Here is a 26,797-nt window from a genome sequence, read left to right as displayed (position 1 = left end):
CTGGCGTTGTCTCACTCAAAGAGTCTTCTGAGATAGTTTTATGGTCACTGTTTTCACTTCGGTGTATTCCGCCAGAGCATATTCGCCACTGCAAGAAAAAAAAAGGAAAGATGCTTCAGTTTCAGATCTAAGCGTTCCCCCCAGATCATAAGAACATAAGGAAAGCCCTGCTGGATCAGACCAAGGCCCATCAGGTCCAGCAGTCTGTTCACCTAGTGGCCAACCAGGTGCCTCTAGGAAGCCCACAGACAAGACGACTGAAGCAGCATTGTCCTGCCTGTGTTCCACAGCTCCTCATATAATAGGCATGCTCATAAGGACATAAGAAAAGCCCTGCTGGATCAGACCAAGGCCCATCAAGTCCAGCAGTCTGTTTACACAGTAGCCAACCAGGTGCCTCTAGGAAGCCCACAAACAAGACGACTGCAGCAGCATTGTCCTGCCTGTGTTCCAAAGCACCTAATAGAATAGGCATGCTCCTCTGATCCTGGAGATGATAGGTATGCATCATGACCAGTATCCATTTTAACTAGTAGCCATGAATACCCCTCTCGTCCATGAACATGACCACTCCCCTCTTAAAGCCTTCCAAGGTGGCAGCCATCACCACATCCTGGGGCAGGGAGTTCCACAATTGAACTATGCACTGTGTGAAGGTCGAGAGGGATGACGAGGTTTCGTGGAACCGCTCTAACCATTGAAACTCTGCTGTCCTGGAGGACTGCCCTTTTGCAAAACGTCAAGCTGAAATACATGCCTAATCCTTGAAAACTAAGGGAGACCCGTGGAAACACCTGCGGACCTCTGTGATTATTAACACTCCCTCGGGGTGTTGCAGTGAAACGTTACCTGCATAATACTGGATTTGCTGTCAGGCCTCTTTCCTTCTACAAATCTACACCCTGTCAACAAGCCTGAAATCCCTAAAGCTGTTAATTTATGCTGTGAATTCCAGGGAAGATGTTTCATGCATACACATCACCTTTCTAGAGGTAAAATCCATTATTATTTGGGCGTGTATTTGTTATCCTGTGTTTATAATTTATGAATATATTATCGATTGCCTAATTGTATTTTAAGGATATGGTCGGAACTGAGGAAGCTATGCGAAACGACTGAATACCGGGGTGTCGTCTACAGCTTGGGACCTTCTTCAGCTTGTGACCTTCATCCTCAATTCTGTCTCCAATTTTCAATCAGGATTGATTCAAGCAGTCTCTTTTCATGCACACTGGACTTGAATCAGATTGGTTATATACATGAAGGATTGATGGAGTATTCTATATGGTTTTGAATGGCATCTGAAATGTTAACCTTAGTAGAATTTTTATAGGGTTGTGAACTGATATTTTGGGATTGCATGGTAATATTGTTATTTAGGATCTCCTATATACTTGGTGGAAGAGCCCCGTGGTGCAAAGCAGTAAGCTGCAGTACTGCAGTCCAAGCTCTGCTCACAACTGGAGTTCGATCCCGACGAAAGTCGGTGTCAGGTAGCCGGCTCAAGGTTGACTCAGCCTTCCATCCTTCCGAGGTCGGTAAAATGAGGACCCAGCTTGCTGGGGGTAAAGAGAAGATGACTGGGGAAGGCACTGGCAAACCACCCCGTAAACAAAGTCTGCCTAGGAAATGTCGGGATGTGATATCAGCCCATGGGTCAGGAATGACCTGGTGCTTGCCCAGGGGACCTTTACCTTTATATACTTGGTGGCCTCATGGTGCTGTTATTTTTATTACGTTACAATGAGCCTGAAATGGAAGCTCCTATGCCAGTTATACAGCTGCCAGCTGCAGGTTGGGAAAATCCTAGAGTTTTGGGCAGCGGAGCCTGGGGAGGGCAGGGTTTGGTGTAGGGAGGGACCTCAGTGGGATATGATGCTAGAGAGTCCACCCTCCAGAGCAGCCACTTTCTCCAGGGCAACTGATCACTCTTTCTGGAGAGCAGTTGAAATTGCAGGAGATCTCCAGCCTTAACCCTTCGATCAAGGTTGGCAACCTAGCCAGCTACCAACCCTGGAAAGCATTTTAAGCAATGCTTATGAAACACAAGTAGCAAGCCAGCCCATGTTACCCATTCTACCAGCCTTCAGAAGTCCCTGGGACAAGCATGCCTTCATACGAGCTAAGAGCGGTGGTTAGGAGCAGTGGACTCTAATCTGGAGAGCCAAGTTTGATTCCTCACTCTTCCACATGAGGGGCGGACTCTAATCTGGAGAATTGGGTTGGTTTCCCCACTCCTCCACATGAAGCCATTTGGGTGACCTTGGGCTAGTCACAGCTCTCTTAGAACTCTCTTGGCTCCACCTCTCTCACAGGGTGTCTGTTGTTGGGAGGGGGAAGGGAAGGTGAGTGTAAGCCGGTTTGATTCTTCCTCAAGTAGTAGAGAAAGTTGGCATATAAAAACCAACTCTTCCTCTTCTGCCTCAACAAGAAGTTCTGCAGGCAGGGCGCTACCACTGAGTAGGCCCTGTCCTTAGAGAAGGAATGCTCAAAGCAGAGCATCCTTGAAGGTCTCACTGTTCAGCAGTGGAGTGCATGTGCAGAAAGCAGCGGTCGAAACAGCATGCCCATTTATTTCAGACATTCCCTGGTCTATTGAAGTTAAGTCAGAAAGTGTTCAAAACACTAAGCACTGGCCATTGATGCCTGGAAGGATTTGCCGCTCTGTGTGTGTGTGTTAAGTGTCGTCACGTCGCTTCCGACTCATGGCGACCCTATGAATCAACGTCCTCCAAAATGTCCTATCTTTGACAGCCTTGCTCAGGTCTTGCAAATTGAGGGCTGTGGCTTCCTTTATTGAGTCCATCCATCTCTTGTTGGGTCTTCCTCTTTTCCTGCTGCCCTCCACTTTTCCTACCATGACTGTCTTTTCCAGTGACTCTTGTCGTCTCATGATGTGACCAAAATACGATAGCCTCAGTTTAGTCATTTTAGCTTCTAGGGTCAGTTCAGGCTTGATTTGATCTATAACCCACTGATTTGTTTTTTTGGCACTCCAGGGTATCCGTAACACTCTCCTCCAACACCACATTTCAAAGGAGTCTACTTTCTTTCTGTCAGCTTTCTTCATTGTCCAACTTTCACACCCATACATAGTAATAGGGAATACGATGGCATGGATTAACCTAATCTTGGTTGCCAGTGACACATCCTTACGCTTAAGAATCTTTTCTAGCTCCTTCATGGCTGCCCTTCCCAGTCTCAATCTCCTTCTGAGATTCTCTAGATGCACATTTTCCCCATCCGAATTCTCAAACCTCAAAAATAAGTCCCCTTGCAGAGTTTTGAGAATTTGGATGGGGAAAGCGTGCAACCAGAGAGCAGCAAACCCAAGCTTTAAAAAGAGGGGCAACCCCCCCCCCAAGCTTAAGTGCCTTAAGCTCAATCGAGTTAGATTCAAGTGTAATTTAGGGTCCCTCCGCCCCCTCTTTTTAAATTAGAAAACAAAAGCCCAGCTTACAGTTCTCTGCCGTTGCCCGACATTTTGAAGCCACCGAAGGGAGCTTGCGCGTAAAGAGCCGTGTAACAGTTGACCCTGTAAAAGGAAGAACAACAACATGTTGGGGATTCAATGCGAGTTCCATTTCCGTCAAGACAGTTAAAGGGTTAACTTGTTTATATCAACAGTTTAGATAGTCTCAAGATGATGATGAAATGACAGGTGTCAGTAGTCTATTGGCTAGCAAATCGCCATTGCAAACGTGCAGAAAGGCACGGAGTCAGAATTGTTTTATTACCCTGTTCCTTTGTTAAGGTTGTAAAAGTTTAGGGCAGGATAGCCAGTTGATTTTTGCATCTCACCGATGCAAGATGCCTGTTTTCAGCTCTCTTGAGCTGGGACACAGACAATGGGATTTAAGCCATAGTGCCTGCTAGAATCTCTAGCAAGTTTTATGGGGAACTAGATAGAAAGAAATGTTATTTGTTTTCATCCCATGTAAGCTACCCTGTTTAGGAAAGTAAAGGATTATTTGTTTGATTAAGAAAAAGTCTTTGACTCTGTTTTATTGTGTGCTCTGAATTGACTCTTTCTAACCACAATCACGATCCATGGGCCCTCAATTTCCAACACAACAACACTCAGATTAAGAGGGGAAAAAATCCAGAAGGGCAGCGATGCTAGTCTGTTGCGGCAAAATAAAACAGGAGTTCAAGGGCTTCTTAAAACATTAAGAACACGGACTCCAGCATAGGTTTTCCTGACCTACAGCCTGCTTCATGAGATGAATGGCAGCATAAACCCATTAGGCCAATTTATATGGACGACAGAAAGGCTGGAAAGGGAGAACGTAACAACAGGAGGCCAGGTCTGACTACAATAAGTAATAATTAAGTGCCGTCAAGTCACAACCAACTCACAGCAACTGTTCATGGGGATTTTCAGGGCAAGGGACAAACAGAGGTGGTTTGCCATCACCTGCCTCTGCATAGTGATCCCCACCTTCCTTGGTAGCCACCCTTCACTGCATAGTGATCCCCACCTTCCTTGGTGGCCTCCCATCCAAGTACTAACTGGCTCAGGAAGGGCCGAGGCTCAGTGGCAGAGCATCTGCTTGGCACAAAGAAGGTCCCAGGTTCAATCCCTGGCATCTCCAGTTTAAGGGATTGGCAAGTAGGTGACGTGAAAGACCCCTGCCTGAGACCCTGGAGAGCGGCTGCCAGTCTGAGTAGACAGTACTGACTTAGATGGACCGAGGGTCTGCTTCAGTAGAAGGCAGCTTCATGTGTTCAACCAGGACCAACCCTGCTTAGCTTCCAAGTTCGGACAAACTCAGGCTAGTCTGGGCTATTCAGGTGACTTCAGATCATGATAACCACTCCTCTGTATGGCATCCCAGAGCACTTCACACGTTTGCTCAGAAAGGAAGAGCAATCCTATGAAGGCAAGCCAAGGCCGTTCAGACATCTCTGGATCAAGCAGAGTCAAGTAGACACCACAGACCTAGTCAGTGGGGTGACAGGCAATGGCTTGCTTATTGTGGCTTGGACCCAGTCGGCAGCAACCAGCAAGCCAATCGCTATCCCCCCCATTCACGGAGTCCGAGCAGAGCCGTCCTTGCTCGACAATCGGGGCTACACTTGGCTTGTAGAGCCAGGGAGGTGTAGCGGTGGTTTGGAGCGGTGGACTCTGATCTGGAGAACCGGGTTTGATTCCCCACTCCTCCACATGAGCGGCGGACGCTAATCTGGTGGACCAGGGTGGCTTCCCCACACCTCCACATGAAGCCAACTGGGTGACCTTGGGCTAGTCACACCTCTCTTTGAGCTCTCTCAGCCCAACCTACCTCACACAGGGTATCTGTTGTGGGGAGGGGAAGGGAAGGTGATTGTTAGCCGGTTTGATTCTTCCTTAAGTGGTAGAGATAGTCGGTATATAAAAACCAACTCTTCTTCTTCTTGGATGCCTGCGGACCACAGCCCGCCTGGAATTTCCCCAGTAAATCAGACGGCCGGTCTACCCGGGCCAATTTTAACACCCTTCTGTTACACACTGGCAAAAAATCTAGGACACCTGACCCCCAAACATAGCAAGGCAAGCACACTGTTTTGCCGCTTTATATCTCTACAGTGGCAAGTTTGGATTAATGGAAGGCTGCCTGCATAGGCCAGCGTTTCACAGAGAAAAGAAATATTACCAGACTGTCCCGGATTGCAGCGCTGATGCTAACGTCAGGGCCCTGTCCAAGTTCTTGGTAAACACAGCAGCAGTGAGTCCATATTCCGTGTTATTGGCTCTCTGAATGACTTCTTCGAGGTTTTTAAACTTCATTATGGGCTGCACCGGTCCAAATATCTGTCAAATGGGATAAATTGGCGAAAATGAATTTTACAAGTATAGTTAATGAATTATAGATTGATTTTTTTAAAAGAAATAATAATAGATTCTTAAACACTGTCAAAACTCTTCTCCGGAAGTCCAAGGGTGGTGGGTACACAGTTAAGGTGGGTGGTGGTTATTAGGGCACTATGTATCTTACAAATTATATTATACAATGTAAATTTATTGGTTGTAAAAGTGCTCTTTTTGGGATTTTGTATTTTTATGTTTTCTTTTTTTGTTTGTATTATGATTTTATTTTAGTTTTTTTTCTTTTATTTTTACTTTTTGTTTAATTATAAAAAATCAATAAAAAAATAATAAAAAACCCCACAAATATCTGTCAATATCACATAGGGGCCAATTGATTAATTGATCGCAGTACATTCTCCCCATATTGTCATCCTTTCCTGGAAGAACGGAAGAAGCTAAAGTTTCCCTTCTCTTAGCAGACTCCTCTTGGGAGATCAGCATTCAAGTAGCCAAATTCTGCCTCCGGTCTAGTGGGATTCGTAAACGGCTCACTGAAAACGTTTCCCAGTAGAAGATCTTTCCCTCCTCTTCTTCAAATCATCCTTCCAGAACCATCAACTTTTATTATTTTATTTTACTATTTTAACCTAGAGCTGATATTGTATCGAAATAAAACTTGACTTGAATTATCAGCCTTTCACACTGATCTTCCAAGTTGCCTCACTCCAGATGCCAGCGTCTCCAATAGACACATTTACTAAGCAAAAGTTACCCCCGCTTTGGTTAAGGAAACGGCATTTGTTAAAATTTGTCACTTAGAGCCTGTTTTTATTTAGCCGCATTCAAAATACAAAGCGTCCAATGAATAAAAGACAAACGCAAAGTAATCAAAGCAAACCTATTTACAGTTTGCAACACCACGAGCATTAAAAAACAGCCTTCTTGCAGAGGGTTTGCTGTTGTCAAAACAAAATTGGCGATGTTCTGCATTGCCTCCTCGTTGCTGTCACCAAGCGATCAATCAATTTTTTTTTTGGGTAACAAGCTCATTAATCACAGGCCAAAAACGCATGGTCCCTTAACCCACTTTATTCACCGTTCCAGCCAGGATCAAATTGACCCGGGCTGGGGGGAAACTGTACGCATTACCTTGAAAAGGAGGGACGAAACTGTGTGCAAATCCATCCATGTTAACAGAAAGTGCGGGAGACGCGCACAGTTCCTGTTCAGCTTGTAACACCCTCGCCCCCGGTGATTGGTCGTTTCCCGGGGCAGGGAAGGCCCTCATTGGTCAATTTAAAACGACCAATCACTGGGGGCGTGGGGTGTGTGCCAAATTAAACAGGAACTTCATGTCTCCCGCACTTTCTGTTTACATGGATCGATTGGCACAGGTTTTTTTTAATATATATTTTTATTATTTTTCAATAATTGCTATACATCTCTGGTTCTTGTAGGTTATCCGGGCTGTGTAACCGTGGTCTTGGAATTTTCTTTCCTGACGTTTCGCCAGCAACTGTGGCAGGCATCTTCAGAGTAGTAACACTGAAGGACAGTGTCTCTCAGTGTCAAGGGTGTAGGAAGAGTAATATATAGTCAGAAAGGGGTTGGGTTTGAGCTGAGTACTGTCCTGCAAAAGTAATGTGCTAATCATTGTCCTGTAAGTATCATGTGCTAATGAGGGTATGGTATGTTAATATGGAACCATTGTATCCTGAAGTGATCTGTTAATGTGTATAATCCAAAGCTAATCTGCATGGCTATTGTTGAATGTTGTCTTTGTTAGTCTTCCTGTTCTGAAAACCTCCAGACTAACAAAGACAACATTCAACAATAGCCATGCAGATTAGCTTTGGATCTTGAGCAGCATACATCTAATGTTTGAGGGATATAAGGACTGAAACAAATCTTGCCCCTGGCAATGTAGTTTTGGGATCCCTGTCACTTAGTAAAAAAGGCATTATGTCAGACCCAGAGGCATTAGATTTATATGTTAAAAGGGGTGATATATAATGTGATCAAAAAGTGGCATTCCGAGAGGGCAGGAGCTAATGAATCGATAGAGCCAGAGGAGCAAGGACAGGTCCTTTCTGGGTATGGTATATTCAAAATTCTGCCCTGCACAACCATAGAGGGGTTAGCATTCAGTCTAGCTAAGCAGAAGGCTCTAGAAAGACGAGGAGTTGTCAAATAATAAGTATAAGCAGGCAAACCACGTGATGGTGTTATTCCAAAGAACTGGGATGAAAGAACGCGGAGAGCACGAAAAGTAGTGCTGTTATAATCAAGCTCTTTAATGCGCTTTTTAATTTTGGTGAAAGCTTCAGTTTCCCCAAGATCTCGTAACGTATCCTGCGAGAAGCATACCTCCTCTTTGGCAATGCGCATGTTGTCCGTGACCTCCGAAAAAACGGTAGGCTTGATAAACAGGCCTCGATCTCCAATGGCCAAGCCCCCACATTCCAGCTTGGCCCCTTCCTTCTTCCCGCTTTCGATGAACTCCAAGATTTTGTTGAACTGTTTTTGGTCAATCTGCCACAACGCAAGAAAGGGAGGGAGAGAGAGTGCAGCTGAGGTTGGTGCCAGATTGCTCCTGCTCTGCAGAAGTCTGCAATTTCAGCCTGGCTCGCTCTACCCACTAGGGAGCAGAAGCCGATCTTTGATTTCTGGTGAGCGTACCTCTACGGCCCAAGTGTTTTGCAGCACACCTCTTTCCCTTTTGCACCCTGGTCCAGTTCAAACTGAAATGCCAAGCCGTGGTTTAAACAAACTAATCATTCAGGTGATTGTCCGAGCGTTGGCTGCTCCTCTAACTATGGTTAGCAAGCATCTGTCAAACCAGGCTCTTAAACCATGATTTGAAACTGCTTTATCAAGCCACGGTTAGTCTTAACTATGGTTTTGCATGATGACTTGGCATAATCCTAAGGGTTTGCAATTCCAGAGTTCATGTGTTGCAATTCCAGAGCCAATAGGAGCCTCAGCCCTGGGAACCATTAGAGCATCATGGTACAGCACCCTCGAGTGAACAATGAGAATAACGCTAGAGTTACGCCTTTCCAAGTCTACTGAGGTCATCCAGCTTAGAGAGGTGATATCTCTAAGTACATAAGAATGTAAGAAGAGCCACGCTAGATCAGACCAAGGCCCATCAAGTCCAGCAGACTGTTCACACAGGGGCCAACCAGGGGTCTTTAGGAAGCCTGAGAGGGGATATGATAACCATCTTCAAGTACTTGAAGGGCTGTCATAGAGAGGAAGATGCAGAGTTGTTTTCTGTTGTCCCAGAAGGACCAGAACCAATGGGTTAAAATAAAATAAATAAAAAATAAAATAAAAGAGTTTCCGTCTAGACATTAGGAAGAATTTTCTAACAGTTAGAGCGGTTCCACAGTGGAACAGGCTTCCTCGGGAGGAGGTAAGCGCTTCTTCCCTGGGGGTTTTTAAGCAGAGGCTAAATGGCCATCTGTCAGCAATGCTGATTCTATGAACTTGGGCAGTTCATGGGAGGGGGGGCATCTTGGCCATCTTCTGGGCACTGGGTGTGTGTGTGGGGGGGAGGTAGTTGTGAGTTTCCTACATAGTGCAGGGGGTTGGACTAGATGACCCTGGTGGTCCCTTCCAACTCTATGATTCTATGATAAGCCCTAGCATGGCATGATAAAACTTTGCTACAAAGAATTAGCAATTCCGGCTAATTTAACAAGCTAATTCTATTCACCAAAATACACTTTCAAAGCAAGCACCAATACACACTTTCAAAACACTTACAAAACAAGCAACAGCATTTACAATACAAAGGCCGTCTATAAGGCACAGCTAATGCAATACTTAAAGCTGAACACACCCAAATACAATTTTCCTTCCTTATTGTGTAGGAGTTAGATGCTAACACAAGCTTGTTGTATTCGGCAGTTGAGTAGCCAGACTTCTGCTTGTTAGGAAAGCCACTAATAATTATTTTTCGCTCCTCTTCTTTTCTTTAGATAACAAAACTCTGTGCAAGAACCTAAATACAAATACAACGACCAACGGCGTTGCCTACGTGTGGCCATTGACACAGGCATCAACCGCAAAGAGTTGTCGGTTGCAACAACACAAACTTGGAACCTACGCGCTTGCTTCCGCAGAGGTTTTTTTACCTGCGGCCCCTGGTCGGTTTTGGCATCAAACGGGTCCCCCACGAGCCGTTTCTTGGCATATTCCACACTGCGCTTGACGAATTCTGGGTAGACCGGCTCTTCCACGAAGACCCGGGACGCAGCTGTGCAACACTGGCCTTGGTTGAAGAAGACCCCTTGATGGGCGCAGTCGACGGCTAAGTCCACTAGGAGAGGCCCAGAATACAAGACAAAGATAAAGAAAACAGGGTTTACAATGGTGGGGTCTTGTCTTGTTGCTCAGAGTAGAAAATGCTTCCCAGCACAGACTAAGAATTGTCAGTATTGACCACTCCGATTGGCAGTTGGATCTCCAGGTAGGGTTGCCAGGTCCCTTTTTGCCACTGGTGGGAGGTTTTTGGGGAGGAGCTTGAAGAGGGCAGGGACTTCAATGCCATAAAGTCCAATTCCCGATGCAGCCTTTTTCTCCAGGTGAACTGATCTCGATTAGCTGGAAATCAGTTGTAATAGCGGGAGATCTCCAGTATGGAGCAATAAATATCAATTGGAGCAATAAATATCACAACTGGATTATGCTGATTATCATAAAAGTCCATACATAGAACAAAAAGCAACAGAACGAGAATATAGCGCCATATTCTCGTTCCATTGCTTTTTGTTCTATGTATGGACTTTTATGATCTATGAGCGTTTTAACGCCTTTGTAATTCTTAACGTTTTGCGTTCCTTATTTATTGTACTATCGGGACTTGTCCCCTGTTTCTTATCAACTGCGGTTGTTCCTTTGAGATGTTTTCTCAGATTATATTCCTATCAGCATAATCCAGTTGTGATATTCATTGCTCCATATTGGTGGGCTTATACTTGTGCTTTGTTTTTGATTCCTCATTACCTGGAGGTTGGCAACCCTATCTCCAGGTGAAGAAGAAGAAGAAGAGTTGGTTTTTATACCCCGCTTTTCTCTACCTTTAAAGAGTCTCAAAGCAGCTTACAATCTCCTTCCCTTCTTCTCCCCACAACAGACACCTTGCAAGGTGGGTGGGGCTGAGAGAGTTCGGAGGGAACTGTGACTAGCCCAAGGTTACCCAGCAGGCTGCATGTGTTGGAGTGGGGAAACAAACCTGGTTCATCAGATCAGAGTCCACCGCTCATGTGAAGGAGTGGAGGATCAAACCCGGTTCTCCAGATTAGAGTCAGCCAGTCTTAACCACTCCACCACGCTGGCCTTTCACATCACCTGTGACTTGGTCCTTTTAACAGGAGATGCAAGGGATTGAACCTAGGACCTCCTACAAGCTACTGCAGTAAAAATTTATTACCCCCACCCCTGCATACTCACAGTCAGCATCTGCACAGACAATACAAGGATTCTTCCCGCCAAGCTCCAGCGTCACCCTCTTGAGGTTGCTTTTGGAAGCAGCTTCTTGGATCAATTTGCCAACCTGCATTGGGAAGATTTAAAACAACCACAACCACAATTGGTGCAACTGCCCTCCAGGCTGAGAACTTCATACAACGTGGGAAGCTTTTGTTCCCGAGGATCTCAGCCTTTCCTTTCAAAGGAGATGATCTGCAGGCCTTGTGCGGTTCATAGCGGGCGTGACTTAAGAGACACGTGAAGCATTGAAATAACTACAGAGAATAGAAGTAACACCTTTTTAGATTTCTAGGGGCGAAAACGCACGGTCGCTTTAGCCTCCTTTATTCCCTGTTTCAGCCAGGACCGAACGCATGCATTTCGCCGAAGGTGCGTTCGATCCTGGCTAAATCCTGGTTGAAACAGGGAATAAAGGAGGCTAAAGCGACCGTGCGTTTTCGCCCTAGGTATCCAGATCCCCCAAGATACTGAGAAAATGCCAGATTATCACCACGTTAAAATGCAGCCTGAGATTCTTGGGTTATTATCCTTTTCATCATCTCTCCCTAGTCCATGGCTGGGCAGAACAGCTATTTATGACGGGGGTCCGGAAGACCCCCCACGCTGCCGGCACTCCACCAACTATGCAAAATTGAATTACTAAGTGGGGGAGAGGCATTTTCACAACGGTTATATTATAATGGAATGGAATGATCCAGGAATGTACTTATCTGTTTGCTGTTTGTATTAACTTCGTCTCCCTGCATTGTTTTCTACTTATGTTGAACAATGCAGAAAATAGTATTACATACCACATTTAATGCTTTATGTTTTGTTTCAGTTTTCTGTAACCCTAGTCCAAGTATGCCCTGACCTGGAAGGCTCAGACTAGCCTGATCTCATCCGATCTCGGAAGCAAAGCAGGGTCAACCCCAGTTAATACTTGGATGGGAGACCACCAAGGAAGTTCAGGGTTGCTACAGAGAGGCTGGCAAATGGCAAATCAACTCTGAATGCTCCTTGCCTTGAAAACCTTATAGAGTCTCCATAAATCAGCTGTGACTTCACAGCACTTTCCACCAGCAGTCCTAGGACATTATTTAGTAGATGTCTCATCCTACTGATTGCACTGATTTACACTTGTGTAATCTTCCTTGAGTCTCAGTGAGACTCGGGAGGTGGTAAGCTCTCCTTCCCTGGAGGTTTTGAAGCAGAGGCTAGATGGCCATCTGTCAGCAATGCTGATTCTATGACCTTAGGCAGATCATGAGAGGGAGGGCACCTTGGCCACCTTCTGAGCATGAAGTAGGGGTCACTGGGGGTGTCGGAGGGTGGTAGCTGTGAATTTCCTGCATTGTGCAGGGGGTTGGACTAGATGACCCTGGTGGTCCCTTCCAACTCTATGATTCTATGCAAGGCAGACTATAAACAGAATAAAATAAATAAAATAAACTTTTGCAACAATTATGAACAGATATACAGAGCATAACCGGTAGATGGCACTGTCGTATGCAAAAGGTTCCAGTTTTTTTTTTTTGAAAGCTGTTTGAGAGGATTCTTGGTTGGCCAATAGCTGTTTATCATTGTTATGAATGGTCTTGTCAAGCATGCAGAGAATGCTTGAACAGATGAACAGATAATACATGCCCCAATGTAAAGAAGAAGAGAAGAGTTGACTTTTATACCCCACTTTTTTCTACCTTTAAGGAGCCTCACAGCGGCTTACAATCTCCTTCCCTTCCCCTCCCCACAACAGACGCCTTGAGAGGTAGGTGGGGCTGAGAGAGTTCGGAGAGAACGGTGACTGGCCGAAGGTCACCCAGCAGGCTTCATGTGGAGGAGAGGGGAATCAAACCCGGTTCTCCAGATGAGAGTCCGCCGCTCTTAACCGCTCCACCATGCTGGCTCTCGATGAACAGACAGTACACACCTCAGTGTAAAGCCAAACAGTCTGTCCCCAAGCACCCAGCCAGCCGAAGCAGAGTATCCAACAATACTGGTTTGAGCTACAGCTGGGAAGGACAATTCATATAAATGCTGTGTTGGGAGCATTTGCTGAGAAGGACAAACACAGGAAGGTTCGGGCTTGAAGAAGTCACTTTACCTACCTCTGTCGAGCCAGTAAAAGCTATTTTGTCAACATGAGGATGTGAAGAAATGGCAGCCCCCGCAGTCGGGCCGTACCCCGGCACAATGTTAACGACGCCCGGAGGGAAACCTGCCTGAAAAAGATATTTAAATGTTAGAATAAGTGAGGGGGGATAGAGGGGAGGGGCTGTGGCTCGGTGGTAGAGCATCTGCTTGGCATGCTGAAGGTCCCAGGTTCAATCCCCAGCATCTCCAGTTAAAGGGACTGGGCAAGTAGGTGATGTGAAAGACCTCTGCCTGAGCCCCTGGAGAACCATGGAGAGGGGCCATGGCTCAGTGGTACAGCATCTGAGTGGCATGCAGAAGGTCCCAGGTTCAACCCCCAGCATCTCCAGTTAAAGGGACTAGGCAAGTAGGTGATGTGAAAGACCCCTGCCTGAGACCCTGGAGAGCCACTGCCGGTCTGAGTAGACAATACTGACTTTGATGGACCAAGGGTCTGATTCAGTAGAAGGCAGCTTCATGTGTTCATGAGTATATCCTCAATGTACTTTAGGATACATGGCCACTGCATCTCCACAAAGCTGGGGGAAGAGGCTATGGATCCGTGGTAGAGCAGCTGCAGGCAGGGGTAGAACACCTGCTTGGCATGCAGAAGGTCCCAGGTTCAATCCCCAGCATCTCCAGTTAAAAGGATCAAGCAATGGGTGATGTCTATGACTCTCCCCAAGACCTTGGAGAGCCTCGGCCGATCAGACAAGATATTACTGAGATAGATAAACAAATGGCCAGACTTCCATATTAGGCACGGGTTCCACCTACCTCCTTGACTAAAGACCCAATGTACAGGGATGTGAGGGGCGTCTGCTCAGCAGGTTTAACCACCAGCGTGTTCCCGCAGCACAGAGCTGGCGCCATCTTCCAGATCAGCATGAGCAATGGGAAATTCCACTGAAAGAGAAGAGCATTGGGTACACCCTGTGAATACCATTTACCATTCAGCCATCTCTTGCACTCCCAACTGTCCCCATTCGCTAAGGACAATTCTGTATTCAGGAAGTCAGAGACTTCCAAAGAAGAAGGTTGTTATATGCCAACTTTATCTACCGCTTAAGGAAGAATCAAACCAGCTTACAATCACCTTCCCTTCCCCTCCCCACAGCAGACATCCTGTGAGGTAGGTGGGGCAGAGAGAGCTGTGACTAGCCCAAGGTCACCCCATCGAGCTTCATGTGGAGGGCCGGGGAAACCAACCCGGTTCTCCAGATTAGCGTCCGTTGCTCATGTGAAGGGGTGGGGAATCAAACCCGGTTCTCCCGATTAGAGCCCTCCGCTCCAAACCACCGCTCTTAACCACTACACCACGCTGGCTCTCCAGACAATGCTGCTTCTCGCAACGGAACACATGGAGGCTTATTTTGGGGTTATTCTGCCCCTAGGCGTCCCTGCGGTAACACTGGTCTCCACAACTACCAAGACAGCACACAGAACTATACAGCACCTACCATCACAAGACAACCAAGAACAAAGGTGACCCAGTGTGGTGTAGTGGTTAAGAGCGGTGGTTTGGAGCGGTGGAGTCTGATCTGGAGAACCGGGTTTGATCCCCCGCTCCTCCACATGAGTGGCGGACGCTAATCTGGAGAACTGGATTTGTTTCCCCACTCCTCCACACGAAGCCAGTTGGGTGACCTTGGGCTAGTCACACTCTCTCAGCCCCACCCACCTCCCAGGGCGTCCGTTGTGGGGAGGGGAAGGGAAGGCGACTGTAAGCTGGTTCGATTCTGCCTGAAGCGGTAGAGAAAGTCGGCATATAAAAACCAACTCCTCTTCTTCTCGGAGGTGGGGTTGAGTGGAATCACAGAACAAACACTTTCGAAACCCTTATCCTTAGCTCCTCTTGGGAGGAGTCGGTTCCTCGAGTCTGTCCCTGGAGTGGGGTCAGGATGACACGATTGCCCCGTTACCGACCGGGTCTTAAAAGTCACTTAAAGGGTCTCCAGAAGGGCTGGGAAAAGCCGGCAAGACAGGGCAGCAAATCGGTTTCTCTTCGCACATCCTGTTTACCCCGCAGACGAAAGGGAAACAGAAGAAGAAGTTGGCTTTCACAGAAATGCTCTCCGCCCAAATCAGCGCTGGGTTGCTATTTTCCTAGGGACATCAGATGTCAGACCCTGTCTGCTCTGAACATGACGTTGGCCAGCTCCCAGCCGCGGTAAGGAAATACCCGGAGTGGTATTTTATCCCAACAGCTGTGCAAACATTCTCAGCCCAGTTGCAATCATCTCCGGCCAAGGAAAATACCTGCTGTCGATTAAGCGGAGTTAAATGCCGGGGCCGTGAGCTTCCCTCGCAGTGTAATCAGAGAAAGCCCACGATACGCTGGATTAGCCGTGATATTAAGTACGCTGCAGAGGCGGGTTCCGATCACGCCGAAGCCGCCCCCCCCCCACCGTTGCAGCATAGTTAGGGGCAAGGGTCCCGTTCTAGCCAGCGTGGTGCAGTGGTTAAGAGCGGTGGTTCGGAGCGGTGGACTCCGATCTGGAGAACCGGGTTTGATTCCCCACTCCTCCACATGAGCGGCGGACGCTAATCTGGAGAACTGGGTTTGTTCCCCCGCTCCTCCACATGAAGCCAGCTGGGTGACCTCGGGCTAGTCACACACTCTCCGCCCCACCTACCTCGCAGGGCGTCTGTTGTGGGGAAGGTGATTGTAAGCGAGCTGGGTGACCCTGGGCTAGTCCCAGCTCTCTTAGAGCTCTCTCAGCCCCACCTGCCTCACGTGGTTGTGGGGAGGGGAAGGGAAAGGTGATTGTAAGCTGGTTTGATTCGTCCTTAAGTGGTAGAGAAAGTCGGCATATAAAAACCAACTCTTCTTCTTCTTCTTCTTCTTCCCCCAGTAGAGGCAGGGGGATTCCCCACTCCCATGGCCTACCACCACTCATGGCAGGAGATTTTTTTTTAAAACCTGCAGCGCCACATCACCTTTGGTTAAAAAAACCCCATAGAGTTTCCAAAAAAAACCCCCATAAATTTTCCGGCAATTCCTAGAGCTACCTATGTCACTCCCCCACCTTTTTTTTTTACCCGTAGTGACACAGCGCTCCAGCTGGCGTCTCGGCCCTCCCATCCCCACCCACCACCCTCCCGCTGGTCGCCAGGCACTAGTTAGGTGAGGTGCCCAATGCAGAAAGAACGGCTGATCAGCACTTTGCCCTGGGCTTTTCTGAATGTTTCCTGGGCGGCAGCTCTGTGCATTAGCTGATCCTGTTGGAAAGTTGGGGAAGGTAGCCCTTAAACCCCCCGACTGCAAATAGGTCACCCGCTCGTGTAGTTATTTGCCCACCGATTCTCAAACCAAGTGCATTCCTCTTATAACACTGAATAACTCCACCCCATCTGCCGTACACGGTTTTCATTTACTTTGCGCACTCGGCACCGGCGACAAAAACCAGGTGGGAAAAAAAATAAAGAAGCCATACCTTTCTAAAAATTAAAGAATGATCACAGTACGTTGAATCACACATCAGATCTGGCTTTATTTAGGACAGAATTGTTGCGGCTCATAACAACGTAAGAAGAGCTCTGCCGGATCAGAATCGTGTTCCGTCTAGTCCAGCATCCTGTCTCACATAGGGGCCAAACTAGGAAGTTCTCTTGACTCGGCATGGGTAGTAGCCGATGATAGACCTCTCCTCCATGAATATCAGAGGCAACTTACGGCATGAAGCAATAAGCAGTTATAGGGTAGTGGAAGGGAAGCAATGTGCTAGCATCGTGTGCCGTGGCGCATGCATACATGCGTGTAAAGATTGCTTCTGTTCAGACATGAACTTCTGCCATTCAGGTGGAAGGAACTGAAGTGTGGGCTCTAGTCCCTATGAGTACATACCAACATTTGTCACAAAAAGGTCTCCCCAAAAGCCAACGAGGGGACAATGGTGATGTTTGGGGTTGCCAAATGCCAGGTGGTGACTGGAGGTCTCACACTATTCCAACTGATCTCCCGGTGAGAGATCAGTTCACCTGGAGAAAATGGCCACTTTGGAAGGTGGACTCTATGGTATTATACCCCACTGAAGTCCCTCCCCCTCCTCAAACTTTGCCTTCCTCAGGCTCCACCCCTGAAATCTCCAAGTATTTTCCAACTCGGAGCTGGCAACCCTAGGGATGTTTTACCAGGAACAAAAAAAATATCAGAACTGTCCTTAGTTACTAGGGAAGTTAGAACACAGAGACATGGGGAAAGTCCGAGCGTCACCGCGGGGGGCCATTTTCCAGCCACTTTCCCCCCTCCCCCTCAATTTCTTTTTTTTAATTTTTTTTAAAAAAATGTATTGTTTTTTTAATATCACAATAATTTGCATCATTCAATAACATTGTTATATGATATAAACATTATTTTTCTTAACCAAATAACTAATTAATGCTAGTATTTCGTTGACTTCCCCTCTCCCCTCCTCTATCTATTTGATAACTTAATTGTCCCCTTTGCATTTAAATTCTAATTCATTATAATATATTTCTTATATCAATCTAATTACAATTCTTTAACTCTAAATCAATATCCTTAATAATATTTCTACTTCTTTCGTTTGAATTAGATCAAAATATAACCTTTAAGCCTTCCCAGCTTTAATTCATTTTCACAATATATTGTCCATGCCTCCCATTCTCCCACAAATTCTGTGTCATCCCTCAGATTCACTAATGCTGTAAGTTTAGCCATTTCTGCTAGTTCCAGCATTTGGTTTATCCAGTCCGTCTTGTCCGGTATCTCCGAAAGCTTCCATTTTGCTGCATAAACCAGTCTTGCAGCAGTAGTGGCATATATCAAAAATGATCTCTGGGTTAATATTGTTTCCGGTATTACACTTAATAACATCATTTCCGGCGTTTCCGGGATATTCTGTCCCCTCAATTTCTTGAAGGTGGCAGATTGGGGCCAAGGGCAGGCAAATGGCTAGCCTAGCCCTACATCAGCGTCCTTCTAAATCATGAAACGGAGGACAACGTTGCAACGGAGCGGAGGACGTTGAAAACGGCGGCGAGATCATGGCAGGAAAGACGCCTTCAACATACCACACCAGCAACTCAAACATTGTACTCACCGGTGTTATCGCCCCACAAACTCCCACGGGCTCATGTCTGGTGAAACAGACAAAATTCTCATCTGCAAAACATTTTTCGAGGAGAACTGAGTTACGTACCGGTCACGATTTTGATAGGAAGCAGACGACCAGGACCCAAACAAACAAAAATATCAAGTGAACAGCATGTAGTTTCGAAGCTTCTTCAGAGAGCTGAGCTAGAATACTTTGGCCTTTCACGCACGGCTGTTTCCCTCGCCGTCACCCCTCCGACATAGGGTCTTTGTTTGGATCATGCATGCCGTTTCAGACCATCAGAGGTCACCTCGCTCTCCCCCTGAGTTTCTACACGTTTTGTCTGTGTTTTCAAATTCGAGATAAAACAGGTCCCTGAAAACCTGGGCAAAACTCAAGGAAAGGCAGGGGGAGAGCGAGGTGACCGCTGACAGTCGGAAACTGCATGCATAATCTCAACAAAGACCTGAAGTTGTCGGAGGGGTGACAGCAAGGGAAGCAGCCATGCATAGAAGTCCTTACAGTCTGGGGGGGGGTATTTACTTTGTTTGCCCCCTGCCTTTCTACAAAGAGTTTTACATGCTCGTTCCATATAAACCTTTAGAAGGTTTGCTGCACCTTAACTCCAACTACGTTTAGGGGCAGGAACCCCCATGAATTCAACACAACGTCCTACTAGTACATTTTTATCATGTTCTCCAAAGAGCTCAGGAGGGCGTCTGCCATTTCCCCCTCCACGTTTCAGCCTTCCAACAAGAAGAAGAGTTGGTTTTTATATGCCGACTTTCTCTACCACTTAAGGGAGACTCAAACCCTCTTATAATCACGCTCCCTTCCCCTCCCCACAACAGACACCCTGTGAGGTGGGTGGGGCTGAGAGAGCTGTGACTTGCCCAAGGTCACCCAGCTGGCTTTGTGTGTAGGAGTGGGGAAACAAATCCAGTTCACCAGATTAGCCTCCGCCGCTCACGTGGAGGAGTGGGGAATCAAACTTGGTTCTCCAGAGCAGAATCCACCCCGCCAAACCACCACTCTTAACCACTACACCAAGCTGGCTCTCTGAGAGGTCCCTCTGGCTGAGAGAATGGTCACCCAAAGGGAGCTTCATGGACCAGGGGAGATTTTAATCCGGGTCTTTCAAATCCTACTCGGACACTGTAACCACTACACCGCACTGCTCCCAAGCGCACCGCCAAGGGCAGCAGCCTTACGGTGCCATCCTGAGTGGAGCAACACCCTTCTTGAGTCCATTTAGTTCAATGGGCTTACAAGGGTATAACTCTGCCCAGGGTGGCACCGTTCATTCCCACTAGTTTAATTCATTTTGATAGATTTAAGGAACGCCCCCGCCAAAGCACCCCTGCTCCGAGTTCAGCTTACCCACAGGGATGGTTTTCCCCTGGATTTTGTCGGCCCACCCAGCAAAATACCGAAGCGTCTTTATGCATCCTTCCAAGTCGATGAAAAACGCCTGGAGAAACGGTTTCCCGGTGTCCATGGTTTCCAAGGTCTGGAGGGGAAAATTTAAAAAGACACACACATGCAAAAAAAGATATTTTTTTAAAAAAACGTTTCTCAAGATTGTACAAGACACAGCGAAGACACGTGCTCAGATTATCTCCAACTCATCTAACTCGTATCTGACCAAGGGAGATTTGACTCTCGAAAGCTCATCCCCCCCCCAAAAAAAGGTGCTGCGGGACTCCAATCTAGTCGTCCTTCTGCAGACCGAAACGGCTACTCTCTGAAACCAGATTATCTCAGGGTTTTAAAATTGCTAACAGGAGCTGCAGCAGGGAGGGAGAAAGATTTGGATCATGGCTACACGGGGAAGGGGGATGGAATTTAATCATTCCACCCCTGCATAGAGTCTGTTTTCCCCATCTAAGTTGAACAGCTTTACAATCGATGGTATCTAGTTGCAGCCAAATTACGGTGACCCCTTGGGGTTTTCAAGGCAAGAGATATTCAGAGGTGGCTTGCCATTGCTCCGTGGCGCAGAGTGATAAGCTGCAGTACTGCAGTCCAAGCTCTGCTCATGACCTGAGTTCGATCCCAACGGAAGTTGGTTTCAGATAGCCTGCTCAAGGTTGACTCCGCCTTCCATCCTTCCGGGGTCAGCAAAATGAGTCCCCAGCTTGCTGGGGGTAAAGGGAAGATGACTGGGGAAGGCACTGGCAAACCACCCCGTAAACAAAGTCTGCCTACAAAACGTCGGGATGTGAATTCACCCTATGGGTCAGGAATGACCTGATGCTTGCACAGGGGACCTGTACCTTTGTGTAGCAACCCCGGGCTTCCTTCGAGGTCTTTATTATATTTATTTAAAATATTTATGAGCCGCCTGTCTTTCTATGAAGCTAAAGGCGACTTACCATATTAATAAAATACATACAATAGGTTACATAAAAACATTAAACTAAAATTTAAATTGGGTAAGTGGCACCCAGGGAACATAAGAAAAACCCTGCTAGGTCAGACCGAGGCCCATCAAGTCCAGCAGTCCATTCACACAGTGGCCAACCAGGTGCCTCTAGGAAGCCCACAAGCAAGACGACTGCAGCAGCACCATCCTGCCTGTGTCCCACAGCAACTAATAGAATAGGCATGCTCCTCTGATACTGGAGGGAATAGGTATGCAGCATGACTAGTATCCATTTTGACTAGTATCCTCCATGAACATGTCCACTCCCCTCTTAAAGCCTTCCAAGGAGTTTGTCCCTATGGATCCATTACCCTATTGGAGGGAGGGGCTGTCATCCCACAGAAGAAGCCTTTCCTGATACAAGAGAATCTTCTGCCAGCATTGAACACATGAAGCTGCCTTATATCGAATCAGACCCTTGGTCCATCAAAGTCAGTCTTGTCTACTCAGACCGGCAGCGGCTCTCCAGGGTCTCAGGCGGAGGTCTTTCACATCACCTACTTGCCTAGTCCCTTTAACTGGAGATGCCGGGGATTGAACCTGGGACCTTGTGCATCCCAAGCAGATGCTCCACCACTGATCCACGGCCCCTCCCATTGGGGGAAGCCTCCTTCCTAGTGTTGCCAGACTCCAGGCGGGGCCTGGAGAGCTCCCAGAATTTCAGCTGATTTCCAGGCGATAAGAGATCAGCTCCCCAGGAGAAAATGGCTTGTTTGGAGGGCGGACTCTGTGGCACTGTACCCCTCTGGGGTCCCTTCCCTTCCCAAACTCCTCTCTCCCCGGGCTTAACCCCAACATCTCCAGGAATTTTCCAAACGTAGAGTTGGTAACCCTACTCCTTCGGCCAGAGGAAAGCACTTCTGCAAGCAGAACCAATTTGTGGGATCCACCCCGAACTCTGGAGCGTGATCCCACACATGTTTGTCAGGCACTTTCGCTATGCCAGTAACAAAAAAAGTATTTGTTAATCCAGGCCTTTGGCAGCACCCAGATTGTTTTTTTGGGCTCTTATTGAGGGGGCTATAATTTTTATTTTATTGTGGATTTAAAAAAGAAAAGAAAAAGATTGTTGTTGATTGGTTTAAAGTTTGGACTGAAAACTGCCTTTAGAGGCCAAGATTAGATGAGAAAGCAGGGTATGAACTCCCCCCCCCCACCCATACAAACATAAATAAAATACTTTAAAGCATTTTCAGTTTGGAAAAAAAAGTCTTGAACACCCTCCTCTCTTGGCAAAATAAAGAATACCTTTTATGATTTTAATTGGCTGATTTCTTCTGATCCTCCGTCTCAATTCTCTATCCCCTCGCCTCTTAAAAACCTAGATGTCATTCTCTGGATCATGCCAAGCAATTAAGCTAACATGCGGCACATCTATTTCTTCTTCTTGAAACAGAGCCATAGATTAATGGATCTACTCTGGACCAAACTGCTTGTGGATTCCAGCCCAAGTAGTTTTGGTCAACACTTCTGGCTCGCTATTCGCGGTACCCACCCACCCCTCTCCGCTCCCTTCTGCGCCGGTTCGCGCGCCAATCCCACTTACCGCCAACACAACCCTGTCACGCTCCATGAGATCGGCCAGCTTGTGTATGAGTCTCCCTCGGCTGGTAGCATCCATTTGCCTCCATGGCGATCCTCTTTGGAAGGCAGCTTTTGCCGCTTCCACAGCTTTATCTACGTCAGCCTACAAAACAAAGACAAGAAACTTAGAAGAAGAAGAGTTGGTTTTTATATGCCAACTCTTTTTTACTACTTAAGGAAGAATCAAACCGGCTTACAATCACCTTCCCTTCCCCTCCCTACAACAGACACCCTGCGAGGTAGGTGGGGCTGAGAGAGCTGTGACTAGCCCAAGGTCACATGAAGCTGCCTTATACTGAATCAGACCTTTGGTCCATCAAAGTCAGTATTGCCTACTCAGACCGGCAGCAGCTCTCCAGGGACTCAGGCAGAGGTCTTTCACGACACCTACTTGCCTGGTCCCTTTAACTGGAGATGCCAGGGATTGAACCTGGGACCTTCTGCATGCCAAGCAGATGCTCTACCACTGAGCCACAGCTCCTCCCCAGCTGGCTTTGTGTGGAGGAGTGGGGAAACCAACTCAGTTCACCAGATTAGCCTCCGCCACTCATGTGGAGGAGTGGGGAATCAACTGGTTCTTTTTTTTTTTTCGTTTTTTTTATTTTTTTTTGTTGTTTTTTTTTATTTGTTTTTATTTTATTTTTTTGTTTATTGTATTTTTTTTTTTTTGTTTTTTGTTTTTTTTGTTACTTTGTTTGGTTCTCCAGATTGGAGTCCATCCCTCCAAACCACCGTACTTAACCACTACACCACGCTGGCTCTTAGGCTAGATAAGGGTTGGCCTAAACCTTCCAGAACACATAGATTTGTACTCAGACACAATGAAGAGTTACCAACAAGCAACTGCAATAATAGCATGAAGGTTTCTGATGGAAAGACCTGTGATTTCCATGTCTTTGTGCCACGTTGGAGTTGCTGGCTGCCGTGGTTTAATATTTTTAGGCTACTGGTCAGAATAGAAAGGGGCAAAACTATTTGCCCTCTCTCCCAATCCCCCTCGGAGATTGGCAACCCCTACCCTTGGCCCCCTAGGAAAAGGCAGGGTGAGAGAACACTTAGCCTGTGCTTGAAGGAAAAAAAGATCCCACTTCCAAGAAATAAAGCAGTTTCATGCTTTAACACAGAATCTCTACTTTAGGGTTTTTCCCCTCAATGGCACAATATGAAAGCGAATTAAGAGTTGCCACTGAGTAAATCAATTGTATTGCTGGACTTTTTAGTCAGGTGTGAAGCAAAATACAGTTGTGGACTGGGATGTGCAAGCTGTGCGGTTCTCGAGAACATGAGAAAACAAGAAAAGCCCTGCTGGATCAGACCCAGGCCCATCAAGTCCAGCAGTTTGTTCACACAGTGGCCAACCAAGTACCTCTAGGAAGCCCACAAGCAAGACGACTGCAGCAGCACCATCCTGCCTGTGACCCACGGCACCTAATATAATAGGCATGCTCATAAGAACATAAGGGAAGCCCTCCTGGATCAGACCAAGGCCCATCAAGTCCAGCAGTCTGTTCACACAGTGGCCAACCAGGTGCCTCTAGGAAGCCCACAAACAAGACGGCTGCAGCAGCACCATCCTGCCTGTGTTCCACAGCACCTCATAGAATAGGCCTCCTCCTCTGATACTGGACAGAATAGGTATGCCTCATGACTAGTATCCATTTTGACTAGTAGCCATGGATAGCCCTCTCCTCCATGAACATGTCCACTCCCCTCTTCAAGCCCTCCTAGTTGGCAGCCATCACCACATCCTGGGGCAGGGAGCTTCACCATTTCACTATGCACTGCATGAAAGAAAGACTTCCCGGTTGGCCCCTGTGTGAACAGACTGCTGGAGTTGATGGGCCTGGGTCTGATCCAGCAGGGCCTTTCTTATGTTCCTTTTGAATCTCTCACCCTCCAGCTTCAGCAGATGACCCCGTGTTCTGGTATTATCAGAGAGGGAGAAAAGCTTCTCCCTGGTCACTCTCTCCATACCCTGCATAATTTTACAGACCTCTATCACGTTTCCCCTTGTGTGTGTTAAGTGCCATCATGTCACTTCCGACTCCTGGCAACCCTATGAATCAATGTCCTATCTGTGGCTTCCTTCATGGAGTTAATCCATCTCTTGTTGGGTCTTCCTCTTTTCCTCCTGCCTTCAACTTTTCCTAGCAGGACTATCTACTCTTTTCCAGTGACTCTTGCCTTCTCATAATGTGACCAAAATACGACAGCCTCAGTTTAGTTATTTTAGCTTCTAGGGTCAGTTCAGGCTTGATTTGATCTATAACCCACTGATTTGTCTTTTTGGCCATCCACGGTATCCGTAACCCTCTCCTCCAACACCACATCTCCAAGGAATCTACTTTCTTCCTATCAGCTGTCTTCATTCCAAGCTAAACAGCTCTAAGCATTTTAACCACGTTTAACAGAGATGGGCGTAACTCTCCACCAGAACGGAGAGACTCCGTTTCCCCAGCACCCACAGTCGCTTGCCACCAAGATCTGGATCGACCTCGGTGGCATTCAGATTATTTAAATACCTTCGATGTGGTTTGGAACGCCGCACAGTCATTATTACGCAAGTGGGCAAACTCAGCTGGAATCTTTCAATTGAAATGTCAAGCCCGACCCACGTCAACTCTCCGTTACAAGAATAATATTGCTCCCCCCCACCCACGAAAAAGAGGTCCAAAGTAAAACCCGCAACAATAAGGAAACTCTACGGGCAAGGCTGAAATTCCATTCTTAATCCACCCTGCTCTTAACCAGTGTTGCATTACACGGATGTTGCAATACCGAGGCTTAATACGCAATTATAGTTTGGGGCTGGGAAGGGAAGGGAAGAACAGATCCGTCACAGAGCTATCACTAGGGCAAAATTCTCACGTTCTGTTTGGGGAAAACAAAGCTTTCCGCGTGATCTTGATTCAGGTAAGAGCAACCGTCCTGTGCGTTGGGGTTGCCAACCTCCAGGTGAGGTCTGGGGTTCTCCCACTATTACAATTGATCTCCAGGTATCAAAGATCTGTTCGCCTGGAGATAATGGCCACCTGTTCGCCTGGAGAAAATGGCCACTTTGAAGAAGAGGAAGAAGAAGAGTTGTTTTAATAAGCCAACTTTCTCTGCCACTTAAGGGAGACTCAAACTGGCTTACAATCACCTCCCCTTCCCCTCCCCACAATGGACACCCTGTGAGGGAGGTGGGGCTGAGAGAGCTGTGACTAGTCCAAGGTCGCCCAGCTGGCTTCATGTGTAGGAGTGGGGAAACAAATCCAGTTCACCAGATTAGACTCCGCCGCTCATGTGGAGGAGTGGGGAATCAAACCCGGTTCTCCAGATCAGAGTGCTCCAAACCACCGCTCTTAACCACTACACCATGCTGGCACCTTTGGAAGGTGGATTGTCTGAATCCATGCGGCACCACAACCTAACCTGCATGCCAAGGTGGTATGGTCCTAGGGTTGCCAACCTCCAGGTGGTGGCTGGAGAGCTCCTGCTATTACAACTGATCTCCAGCCAATAAAGATCAGTACACCTGGAGAAAATGGCCGCTTTGGTAATTGCACTGACATCCCTCCCCTCTTCAATCCTCGCCCTCCTCAGGCTCTGCCCCCCCAAATCTCCAGGTTTTTCCCAACCCAAAGCTGGCAACCCTATATGGTCCAGCAGTGGAAACCAGCTGCCTTGGAAGTGGTGAGTTCCCCCTCTCTGGCGGTCTCCAAGCAGCTACTGAGCGCCATCCTGTTGTTTTTGGGGGGTTTAGGCATTTTATTGTTACCAAGTATTATTGTATGGTTTTAACTGATGTTACCTGCCCTGAGCTGGCTTGCTGGGGAGGGCGGGCTAAAAATTCAAAAAATAAATAAAAATAAATAAACCAACACTTGTCAGGGGTGCTTTAGGCTGATCCTACATTGAGCAGGTGGTTAGACTAGATGGCCTGAATGGCCCCTTCCAACTCTATGATTCTATAATTTAATATAGGAAAATCAGGTTCCTGAGGGAGGGAGGTGTGGGGCCAAATTCTTCCCCACTCCTCACACACAACTGTTCTACTTTAGAGCGCTGGGAGCACCTCTGCCCCAGAGAAGCAATTTCAGGTAGACTCCAGCAGAAGACCCAACCGGCTATTGACAAAGGCTTCTCTCCTAACTTGTCTGAGAAGATGCACGGTTGAGCTGCCGAACCTGCAGCAGGAACCCTTGCATTTCTGCGTTCAAGTCGAGAAGACACTAAACAGACCTTGTCCCCTTCTTCCACGTCACAGATCTTCTCAGCCCTCGAAGGGCTATAGGTTGGGAATTTCTTTCCACTTTTGGATTCATGCCATTCATTGTTGATAAA

At 47.1% G+C, this 26,797-nt stretch overlaps 1 protein-coding gene across 1 annotated transcript; it reads right to left on the bottom strand.

Moving 5' to 3' along the window:
• ALDH1A3 (aldehyde dehydrogenase 1 family member A3) lies at positions 1-26,797 on the bottom strand. Its single transcript, XM_056865683.1, has 12 exons — positions 26,696-26,797; positions 22,434-22,574; positions 19,843-19,972; positions 18,469-18,530; positions 14,180-14,308; positions 13,378-13,491; positions 11,252-11,354; positions 9,934-10,118; positions 8,159-8,323; positions 5,637-5,794; positions 3,461-3,535; positions 1-88 (listed from the first exon to the last, which is right to left on the bottom strand). Exons 2-12 carry the CDS (start codon positions 22,506-22,508, stop codon positions 16-18), a joined length of 1,269 nt encoding a protein of 422 aa, XP_056721661.1. The 5' UTR covers positions 22,509-22,574; positions 26,696-26,797; the 3' UTR covers positions 1-15.

Source organism: Euleptes europaea, chromosome 20 (assembly GCF_029931775.1).
Source record: "Euleptes europaea isolate rEulEur1 chromosome 20, rEulEur1.hap1, whole genome shotgun sequence".
NCBI classification, from domain to species: Eukaryota; Metazoa; Chordata; class Lepidosauria; order Squamata; family Sphaerodactylidae; genus Euleptes; species Euleptes europaea.
Note: the sequence above shows the minus strand (reverse complement) of the source record. Positions and strands in the feature narration are given on the sequence as shown.

What these genes read in the sequence shown, in the direction of transcription:
- ALDH1A3 (XM_056865683.1), bottom strand. Translation starts at nt 22,508, where the DNA reads ATGGATGCTACCAGCCGAGGGAGACTCATACACAAGCTGGCCGATCTC. An exon ending in CTTTTACTGGCTCGACAGAG is followed by an intron (nt 11,355 to 13,377) that starts GTAGGTAAAGTG and finishes TTCCCAATGCAG; the next exon opens with GTTGGCAAATTGATCCAAGA. An exon ending in TGCGCATTGCCAAAGAGGAG is followed by an intron (nt 5,795 to 8,158) that starts GTATGCTTCTCG and finishes CCCATTTGACAG; the next exon opens with ATATTTGGACCGGTGCAGCC.